Consider the following 11,251-nt stretch of genomic DNA (forward strand, 5'->3'; position numbering starts at 1 on the left):
TGACCATGCTGTAGGTCATGTGACTGTTTGTTACGTGCAAAATGCTCTGTGGACTTCACTGGACAGAGGTTGCTCTCCGGTTTTGTGATAAAACAAAGGTGTGGTTGAATTTATTCTGCCACTGTGTCTTATTGTCTTGGCCTTAGGCATATATCATGGTCGCAAGGCATATCAACTAATAGGTTATAGAGCAAACAATGCAATTATCACAACACATAGGTTGCAATATGGCTTTTTTCCCCTGGCTTAGCTTTTCCAGTGATCCTGGTATTTGAGTGTGTTCAAATACACAGCCCAAAACAAGTATTTCAGTTGAGTATTTGAATGGTTATCTTTTTAAACCAAATAGTTGACCAAATTGGATTAAAAACTACCTGGGTTAAATGCATGGGAGTGTATTTGAGTTAGTGTATTTTTTCAATGTGTATTTCCAAATACAATCCAATATTCAACTACTTGTTTTTTTTCTTCAAATAAAGGTTATCTGAATACTTGTTTTGAAATGTATTGAAAAGTTGTTAAAATACCTGAAATAGTATTTGAACCGAGGTCTGCTGGCAACAGTGGTTCCTTCATTTTATGAGTTTATATCCTAATGAGCCTCCAGATTAAAACTGTTCATATAGCCATAGCATAAACTGTACTGTACCTTGTCCACAAACCATCCAGCGGAAGAGCCTTTGTTGTTGTGACCCAGGGTAATCTTCCTAATTTTGCCGAGGTGGGGAGCTTCTAAAGTGAACTTGTCCTCCGTGCCTTTCTCAAAGTTATCCTTCTTATTGTCCAACCGCCTCTCACCTATGAAAAGGGTCAGATGTAACACACAGAGCATGTTTGAGTACTATGGGCCCGAATCCTAAACTGTAAATCCGTAACCTACAAGATATCACATTTTAGTTTCTCAATCACTCATTACTAACCATTAAAATGACCTATTGTCTGGAATGAAACTCACCGGTGTCACCAAACTCTCCAAAGATGTTGATGAAGACATCAGCATCCGTTCCACTGCCTTTAACATCTGCTGTGAACACGCTCAATACATACTTATTGTCTACCAGAGAAAAACACACGTTTGATTAACCATAATACAACTAAATCAGATTGTAACTGGTTTTACACATATTATGCAAAAATCTCAGCCAAGAACCTTCCACAACCTTCCACTGCATCCAACACAATCAAATCCAAGATGGCGGACATGGTACCTACATTTGGGCAAGTCCATGGGGTCGAGGCTGCCCAGCAGATCCCTGACAAACAGGTTGTCCCCCTCCACCTTACTGAGCCAGTTATTACAGGTGAAGTAGAACCTCATGTGAGGTCTTGTAATATCAGTCACCACCACTCTGTCCAAGAACCAGCTGGCATTCAGACCTGTGTTATCATGTTCTATCCTACAGGAGTATTATCAATCAATCAATCAATCAATCAATTAACCAATTAAACATATACACTGAGTGTACAAAACATTAAGAACACCTGCTTTTTCCATGACATATACTGACCAGGTGAATCAAGGCGAAAGGTTTGACCCCTTATTGATGTCACTTGTTAAATCCACTTCCATCCGTGTAGATGAAGGGGAGGAGACAGGTTAAAGAAAGATTTTTAAGCCTTGAGACAATTGAGACATGGATTGTGAATGTGTGCCATTCAGAGGGTGAATGGGCAAGACAAAAGTTTGAAGTGCCTTTGAATGGGGTATGGCATTAGGTGCCAGGTGTACCGGTTTAAGTGAGTCAAGAATTGCAAAGCTGCTGGGTTTTTCACACTCAACAGTTTCCCATGTGTATCATGAATGGTCCACCATCCAGCCAACTTGACCCAACTGTGGGAAGCATTGGCGTAAAGATTTGGAACGCTTTCAACACCTTGTAAAGTCCATGCCCCGACGAACTGAGGCCGTACTGAGTGCAAAAGGGGGTGCAAGTCAATATTTGGAAGGTGTTCCTAATGATTTGTACACTACATATACTGTACCAAATCATACTAAATCCTGAAGGAAAGGCAAAAGTACTACAGGTCTCTAGTGCAGAGTTTCCCAAATGGTGGGTGATAGCAAGTCTCTATTAAGTTGCAACCTAAGTCAGGGTTTTTCTAGAAACATTGTCTTTGTCTACTTGGTGGGTCACAAAAATGTTAACATTTCGAACCACTGCTCTACAATAGTGTGGAAACTTTACATCTACACACATGTCCAGTCTTCTGTAAAGGCAGAGGAGCTGTCGTACCGTATCTTCTTCAAAGGCCCAACGTTATGAGTTTTGATCCTAAAGACGTCTGTTTTGTTCTTCTCAAAGGCTGTTCTACTCCTGAAATGGGAATACAAGTAGGATATAAGGTATGAGACTACACAGAAAATGCATAAAGAACTTCCCAACTCCTCGCTGTATTTTAAGGTCTTATGCATAATGCTTCAACTGAAATTAAGGTAGTAGACAATTATTCTTGAACAAAAACAGGCATGTTATCAAGTAAGCATCCCGAAGCAAACTTTGAGAATAATGCAATTTAGACACACAATCGGGTCAAATTCCATTTATATTCCAAAATATTGAATTTTCACACATAACAAAAACACGAAATGCAACATAAGCAGGAGAAACACTAATCATATTATCAAACACACTTGTCTTACTATGTTTTCATTGCATTTACTTTATAGAAATGATTTGCTGTTCAAACCAAATCTCTTCAATAAGTATGAGCCATAGAATACCACAGTATGATTCATAATACCCATAAAACCTAGCAGTCAAATAAGGAAAGGGTTACAATAGGTTTTCCACCATTATTTTATAAACACTTAAAGAAATAGTATTATTTTTATTAATAATACAATTACTTTATTTTATAAACTCTTAAACACTTAAAATAAGGGCTGTGTTTCATGTAGGCTTACCCTGGTTTGGCATTTTGAAAACTGTGTAAATCTCTCTAGGACAAGGTGACCTTTCTCAATATATACTACTGGTCAAAAGTTTTAGAACACCTACTCATTCAAGGGTTTTCCTTTATTTTGACTATTTTCTACATTGGAGAATAATAGTGAAGACATCCAAACTATGAAATGACACATATGGAATCATGTGGTAACCAAAAAAGTGTTAAACCTATCAAAATATATTTTATATCTGAGATTCAAATAGCCACCCTTTGCCTTGATGACAACATTGTACAGTCTTGGCATTCTCTCAACCAGATTAATGATGTAATCATCTAGAATGCATTTCAATAAACAGGTGTGCCTTCTTAAAAGTTAACTTGTGGAATTTATTTCCTTCTTAATGTGTTTGAACCAATCAGTTGTGTTGTGACAAGGTAGGGGGTATACAGAAGATAGCCCTATCTGGTAAAAGACCAAGTCCCTATTATGACAAGACCAGCTCAAATAAGCAAAGAGAAACGACAGTCCATCATTACTTTAAGACATGAAGTCAATACGGAAAATGTCAAGAACTTTTAACGTTTCTTCAAGTGCAGTCACAAAAACCATCAAGCTCTATGATGAAACTGGCTCTCATGAGGACCGCCACTGGAATGGAAGACCCAGAGTTACCTCTGCTGAGGATACGTTCATTAGAGTTACCTTCCTCAGAAATTGCAGCCTAAATAAATGCTTCACAGAGTTCAAGTAACAGACCAATCTTAACATCAACTGTTCAGAGGAGACTGTGTGGTCGAATTGCTGAAAATAATCCACTACTAAAGGACACCAATAAGAAAAAGAGACTTGCTTGGGCCAAGACACACAAGCAATGAACATTAGACAGGTGGAAATCTGTCATTTGGTCTGGAGTCCAAATTGGAGATGTTTGGTTCCAAACGTAGTGTCTTTGTGAGATGCGGTATGGGTGAACAGATGATCTCTGCATGTGTAGTTCCCACCATGAAGCATGGAGGAGGAGGTGTAATGGTGTGGGGGTGCTTTTCTGGTGACACTGTCTGTGATTTATTTAAAATTCAAGGCACACTTAACCAGCATGGCTACCACAGCATTCTGCAGCGAGTTGCCATCCCATCTGGTTTGGGCTTAATGGGACTATCATTTGTTTTTCAACAGGACAATTACTCAACACACCTCCAGGCTGTGTAAGGGCTATTTGACCAAGACGGAGAGAAATGGTGTGCTGCATCAGATGACCTCCACAAACCCCTGACCTCTACCAAATTGAGATGTGTTTTTGATGAGTCTAACCACAGAGTGAAGGAAAAGCAACCAACAAGTGCTCAGCATATGTGGGAACTCCATCAGGACTGTTAGAAAAGGATTCCAGGTGAAGTTGGTTGAGAGAATGCCAAGAGTGTGCAAAGCTGTCATCAAGGCAAAGGGTGACTATTTGAAGAATCTCAAATATAAAATATATTTTCATTTGTTAAACACTTTTTTGGTTACTACATGATTCTATATGTGTTATTTCATAGTTTTTATGTCTTCACTATTATTCTACTATGTATAAAATAGTTCAAATAAAGAAAATCCCTTGAATGGGTAGGTGTTCTAAAACTTTTGACCGGTAGTGTATTTACCCCCCAAAAATGAAATGTGAATTAGCTGCTAATGTGGCTATCATTAAGAACTACAAATACCATGGTGATCTAGACGAGACCACCGAATTGAGGCAAAGGTAAGAATCTCTGGAATAACTATCTAATGTTAGCTAAATGTAGTAGTGAATAAACTGGCTACATTTCTTTAAATTGGCAATTCTATGAACTGACTTATTAAAGTTTTAAATTGACACAATACCTGTTTAGCAAGGGTTTCAACTAGAGATGACGTGCAGGGATATGTTGTCTTTCATGATGTCTACTTTAATGCTAATTTGAATGTTCAAATATGAGAATAAATAGAGCCGTATATATTGATAAAAGTCACCTTGTACGAGAGAGCTACATTTTTTTTCTTATGTACCCCAGATGACAGTTCTGCTCAAAATACTAATTATTTATTTTCAACAATCAAAAATACAGGATAAAATGTGACCCAACAGTAAAAGACTACCACTGAAATACCTCTTTTCCGTGCTGTGATATTGGAGATAAAAGGATAAAGAACAGATGTTAAATCTCAAACCAACAGAAACAATCAATATATGTTTTGCAATTTAATGTATGTCAGTGTAATGAGAGGATTGGCTCTAATTAGATTACAGTTCAGATTTCTGTAGAGCTTTTCATGTTGTCTCAGTTTGGCTAACAACATCAATGTTAATTAGATTAAAATACAAACTGATAATTGACTACTTTTATTTATTCAAAAATTAAATTGTATATAATATCTAAGACAGTCCACAAAGGGGACTCACTTGCTAGCCAGATGCACCTTCGGAGTGATGCCATATTCCCCGAAGAGAGTGATAAACACGTTGGCATCGGTGCCCGCCCCCCTCTCATCTCCAGTGATGGTCACCACCTCATAAACTGCAGGGGTGTATGACATGGCAAAGAGAGAGTTAGAGGCACAGACAGACAGATAAAAAACACAGTCAGATCGAGAATGCGATATAGTGTGTGTGTGTGTGTGTGTGTGTGTGTGTGTGTGTGTGTGTGTGTGTGTGTGTGTGTGTGTGTGTGTGTGTGTGTGTGTGTGTGAGTGAGTGAGTGGTGAGTGAGTGAGTGAGTGAGTGAGTGAGTGAGTGGTGAGTGAGTGAGTGAGTGGTGAGTGAGTGAGTGAGTGAGTGAGTGAGTGAGTGAGTGAGTGAGTGAGTGAGTGAGTGACTAAAACACTACTGTAGAGTGAAAAATAAAGAAAGTCTACAACTAGTTGTAAGTATTCTAGGTAGACATCCAAAAAATTTAATAACATTGCTGGGTCCTTTTCATTAAGTTAAACAAGCCATTGTTATTGATAGGTGTCATGTTACATTTGAGATGCAGACATAGGCCTACCTCATACCTGTGAATACTTTAAGTGTTGTATTACCCAGAAAATTAAGGTCAACAATAAAGCTATTACACCAGGAACCAGCAATGATACAGCCATTGTATTAATCAATTGCAGTCAACCTATAACGGGGGGAGCTCATGCATTGAGAAATAGTTAAGGACGCAAATATTTTCTGTGTAGTAGACCTATTATATTTCTGGCAATCATGTTTGAAGCTAGCCAGCCAATAATACTATGAGGTCTGTATTTTGTATGTTCTTTCATTTATTGTTTGTGCCCATTTATTACCATTATGTTTGATGCTGTGACCTACTTCTGTTCCTGATCTGTGTGCCACATTCTAGTTACACAGTACAATGTACAATATAATGTGTCCTACCTTTCTTCTTGTGGTACTCATCCTCATAGTTCTCCATGGTATCTGGCTCATAGTTCCGTAGTTCATTCTCATAGATCTCCACGTAGTTCTCAACCAGCTTCTTTTTTTTGCCTTTCCCCTTTTTGGTGTCCTCATCACTGTCCCCCCCTGAGACTTTCTTGGCCTTTTTCTTCTTCTTTTTGCCATCCCCTTCTTCATCCCCCTGTTCGCGAGTTTGTTCGCCCTCTTTCTTGTCCTTTTTGGATTTTTTGTCGTCGTCTTTAGATTTTTTGTCCTTTGACCCCATGTCGTTCTCCTGGTGGTCTTTATTCTTTTTGGTTCCCTTACTGGTGGCCTCAATCACACCAGGGAGCCTCTCTGCTCTCTTTTTCTTGTTATTGATGGTATCACTGTGATCTTCATCATCTGTACTCTTAAGACTCACTGCTTCTCACCTCATACTCCTCCTCGCTGTCCTTCTTAGCTTTCTTCTTATTTTTCTTTACTTTTCCTTTGTTCTCCCCCTTTTTCTTGCTGCTTTTTGCATCAGGCTCAGAGGTGTCAGAGTGGTACCCTTCTTCTGGAGCTTTTGATTTCTTCCTCTTCCCCCTGCCAGCTCCAGCATCCTCTGTGCCAGTGACCCTCTTACGCTTCGTCTTGGGCTCTGGCTCCTGATCCTCTGAGCTCTCGTCATCCACCTCTTTGGTTCCACCACTGCCCTTGGCATTGTTTTTTTTTCTTTTTTTCCAGGGACATCTTTAATTTATTTACTACCTTGTAACTGTAACTGATTCCAGTGTGTACCGGTGAAACACGATTAAACTGACCTGTAGTGTCACCGTAGTGACCAGCCGGTGCCAGCAGGATGGGGCCAGAACCGTACAGGCTCCTGGGTAGAGCAGACTGCAGGGTGGCTTGAGGTGGCTGGGGCAGCCCTCTCCTGCTGTAGTTCCCCACCTGAAACAGCAACAGCCACTGAGCTCATAAAAATTACTAGCACTGCTGGGTTGTCAACTGATCAGTTGAGAAAGCCCCTGTGAAAATCGAGAACAAGACAGAAAATTCTAACCTACATTAGAAGCTGATGAGGGTTCTACAACTCAAAGAGGAGATATGTGGTTCAAACAATAACACATCCGACAACCTGCCACTGTTTTTGTAAACCGCTGAGAGATGGAGCTGGAGAAATGTAACCACTCAAATTCATTGACAGAGCTATGCATATGCAAGTTCTTTACATACATGATATACCATTTTTTTTTAAATGTTTTGAGGCAATAAAGTATTTACAATGACTTTGTTTACAAACAATGGAATTAAGCATGTTTATATTTGTGCTGTGATGCGATACCACAGCAGAACTAAAGGCATTTACGTTATTCTTTCAGTCAATGGATATCATTTATGATGACTCCCTGGTGACTATATAGGATAACGGGTTTTTTTAAGTACCTCCTAAATCGCTCCATCAACTTCATGTAGTCATGCTGAAGGTCCAAAGAAATATGCATAAAGAGAAACAAGTATTAACCACGTGAGCAAGGGAGATGAAAGTTATAATGTCGGATTTTCTGGACTCAAAATTGGCAGTAGCCTCAACAGACCGCTAGTATTCGCTGCTGTTCCTGTCTCGCGGGGCAAAATTGGCATCTGGCATGATGGGCTAACATTATCTCAAAATAAAAATATAATTATAATACAAAACATGTTGTATTAGAATATTTTGTATTTAAATTTCAACGACCAACATCAATTAGTTACGTTCCGTGCTAGTGAAAGGAACACATTATTGGCAGCTCTTGTTTTGCTACAGCATACCGGTACGGACTGAATTTAGTGCAACACAAAACCTTTTTCCGGTCTCTATCGTGCGAACTTCGGCAAGAAGATGGTAAGGGTGGACCGAGATTACACTGAAAATCTCAAATCATCTGCTTTAATGCATTTTCTCCCTTATCATCTGCATTATTGTTGTGAAGATGAAAGCAATGAAGTGTCACAGACCCCAGTATTTCACGGGTTCAGTTTCATAATCAGTAGTTATCAACCCGACGAATGAACTGTAACTTTAACTAGTTTCCCAATCATTCTCAAAATGAAAGCAAACCATTTTTTTTGACCCCCATAAAATGTATATTTTTAAAGACGGCATTCATTAGTATGTCCTTATTTTCATCGTGTAAAAAAAGCGAAAGCCGTGCCTAAAGATTCACTGGTTTTCACTAGCATCATGTTAGCCAGCCAACTGACATAGATATGTGACATTATGCAGTTGTATGTAATGCTGTGTTTGGAATTAACTGTACTGTCCAATTGTTATTGCTTTTCATACATGTTTTATGTTTCCCAGACTAAGGGAACGTCGTCATTTGGTAAACGTCGCAACAAGACGCACGCCTTGTGTCGTCGGTGCGGCTCCAAGGCATACCACCTCCAGAAGTCCTCCTGCGGAAAGTGTGGCTACCCCGAAAAGCGCAAGAGAAAGTGTGAGTGGCTCATGCTGTTCTTGAATGTCTGGCAGGTGGTTAGCTAGTTGTTATTGATAAATCAGCTCATCCATCGTTGTGACCAATGGGGACTCATCAGTGAGGATGGATGGATGCCGCAGGTCATGTCAAGTTTTCGGTGATGCATAACGTTATGTCAAAAAGAAAAGAGCTGAAATTAAAGATGTCCGCACACGCGGGGGTTTAGACAAGCTGCAGTTTTGTTCTTCATTGTTTCTTACACGCTCATCATTTTTACCCGTGCAGATAACTGGAGTGCCAAGGCCAAGCGACGCAGCACTACCGGAACTGGCCGTATCAGACACCTGAGGGTCGTCTACCGCAGATTCAGGTGAGTCCAACATCCTTCTTGCAATGAATTTCAAGAGTGGATTTGTACATCAGATGCAGACAGAAAGCAATGTTTCCCACGGAATTCTAAGAAGAGCTGTTCTTTAGGCATTATTATGTACCTCAATTTCTCCATTGTTTGCTTGCATTTTTGCCTGTTGAATGTGAGACTGGGTTAAACGTTTTGGCTGTGCAGAGAAGCACCTGATTATAATGTAACAGGTGTGATTTCACCAGCTAGATTTGCCTTGATGGCTTTGGTTGTGGTCTACACAGATACATTTCAGTGCCGGGTTCAACCCTCAGTTTTGTTAATGTTGAGATAATATTAGGGGTTATTTGATATACCATGAGGTAGGTGGTGTTAGTTTTATTTGTTTAGTTAGTGACTGTTAGGTAAACTACTTGTCATGTGTTTTTCTGCAATCAAATTGTGACTAGGCTGGCATGATTTGACAAGGCCATGGCAGTGAGAGACTTGAATGCTTGTTGACATCTCATGATCACTGGAGACTTTTGATATCGCCAAGTTGGAAGGCTTATTTCACTGTTCTTTCTTGAATGTTACCAGGCACAAACAGCTATTGTTGCTATGTAAGTTGCTAGTGAAAGACCAGTCTCGTATCACATACTCAGCTCTAAGATGTGATGTTAGATTCATTTCTAGTAGACTTATAGACAACACTGAAACAGGCTATATACACCCAACTAAGGGCATAAAAGCTAACAGAAACAAGAAAGATAAAGACAAGTGGGAGGCCATGTAACAATGGAAGGCCGTCATACCACACATCACATTGGTCATAGTGTTAACCCATTCAGAAGTTATTTTGATCCGGATGACACTGAAGTTGGACACTGCTTTATAACACATTCAGAAGATTTTTAAGATGCTGAGTAGGCTTATATCAATTGAGAAGAAAGGAAAATACCCAAATACTCTTCTGCCGTGCTATCTTCCAAATGGATGGTACATGTTGGGGGATGGATGGATGGGGTTATGTTCCTCACAATGTAAAGCATTTGAAACCACCTGATATGAATGTAGTTTACAATTCGTTGTCCTCCTTCCTCATTAACACATTTAAATTTCTCTGGTCTTTTCCAGGAATGGATTCCGTGAGGGAACTGTCCCTAAGCCTAAGAGGGCAGCAGTGGCTGCCTCTAGCTCTTCCTAGGCTGAGTTTGAAATAAATTCATCATAAAACAACTTGATGGCCTCTCATCCTCTTCTTTGGTCAGTTTTAGGTTATACAATGAAGATCAAAATGTTGAACCGTTAACTCTGTCAAGAACCCTAGCAGCAACCATTAAGTGTTGGGATCAATGGAAGCTGCTGAGGGGAGAACGGCTCATAATGATGGGCGGAACAAGCAAATGGAATGGCATCAAAACACCTGGAAACCATGTGTTTGATGTATTTGAAACCGTTCCACTGATTCTGCTCCAGCCATTACCACGAGTCCGTTCTCCCCAATAAATGTGCCACCAACCTCCTGTGGTTGGGATTCAGTTTTATCACTAAAACTTGTTTGAAGGAAGGTTTTCCTGCAACCAGTAGAGGGACATATTTCTTCATGTTTGTTTCTTGAGGATCTGAAAAATAATAGGGCTCTATTTTGCTGTGCGCCTAGGAATATTCATTCAGGAGCACCAGTGAGCCTAGAAAAATGTACAATTATAGCTTTAATATCTAAAATATTCTTCATTATGCTTGTAAATTTCTTCATGTGCGCCTACAATTTTCAATTTAGGTGCACCTTGTAAAAAAAAAAAGGTCAGCGTAGAGCCCTAAATAATTCACTTGTTTATTCGTCAAAGTGCATAAGGCAGAAAAGGTTTAGGATTCTTTAGTCACAGTATTGTGATTTGACAAAAGAGGCATGAGGGAGGGGGGAATAGCATGTTTGAATAGATATTTAGCAGTTCTAAAAATTCATATATTTCCCACAACTCAAACTACTGGATGAAATGTGAAAATGACATGGGACTAACTGTTATAGTAACCAGTAATTGGTTTCAATACAGTAACTACAAATCACTGATATGTTTGAATATACATTCAAAGGGTTGCCTTAGGGCTGGTGTACAGTGTACAGAGCATCTCAAAGCCACAATGTGTATGACCTCTTCCATTCACTGAACATAACGTTTAGAAGTCCA

At 39.6% G+C, this 11,251-nt stretch overlaps 2 protein-coding genes across 2 annotated transcripts in view; one reads left to right on the forward strand and one right to left on the reverse strand.

Moving 5' to 3' along the window:
- Positions 1-8,002, reverse strand: part of LOC112248798 (lipoxygenase homology domain-containing protein 1-like) — a 39,555-nt gene extending 31,553 nt beyond the window's left edge. Inside the window, exons 1-8 of the mRNA XM_042320737.1 lie at positions 7,704-8,002; positions 6,273-7,208; positions 5,313-5,427; positions 5,020-5,031; positions 2,235-2,315; positions 1,213-1,397; positions 956-1,054; positions 650-798 (exon numbers count right to left, since the gene is read on the reverse strand). Coding sequence (XP_042176671.1) covers positions 650-798; positions 956-1,054; positions 1,213-1,397; positions 2,235-2,315; positions 5,020-5,031; positions 5,313-5,427; positions 6,273-6,558 — 927 coding nt within the window. The 5' untranslated portion in view covers positions 6,559-7,208; positions 7,704-8,002. The remainder of the gene's footprint in view (positions 1-649; positions 799-955; positions 1,055-1,212; positions 1,398-2,234; positions 2,316-5,019; positions 5,032-5,312; positions 5,428-6,272; positions 7,209-7,703) is intronic.
- A 9-nt stretch (positions 8,003-8,011) lies between these two features.
- On the forward strand, positions 8,012-10,298 carry LOC112248799 (60S ribosomal protein L37). Its single transcript, XM_024418118.2, has 4 exons — positions 8,012-8,142; positions 8,602-8,737; positions 9,005-9,089; positions 10,197-10,298. The coding sequence occupies exons 1-4, from the start codon at positions 8,140-8,142 to the stop codon at positions 10,264-10,266; spliced, it is 294 nt and encodes a 97-aa protein (XP_024273886.1). The 5' UTR covers positions 8,012-8,139; the 3' UTR covers positions 10,267-10,298.
- Positions 10,299-11,251: the final 953 nt, after the last annotated feature.

Source organism: Oncorhynchus tshawytscha, linkage group LG04 (assembly GCF_018296145.1).
Source record: "Oncorhynchus tshawytscha isolate Ot180627B linkage group LG04, Otsh_v2.0, whole genome shotgun sequence".
Classification (NCBI taxonomy): domain Eukaryota; kingdom Metazoa; phylum Chordata; class Actinopteri; order Salmoniformes; family Salmonidae; genus Oncorhynchus; species Oncorhynchus tshawytscha.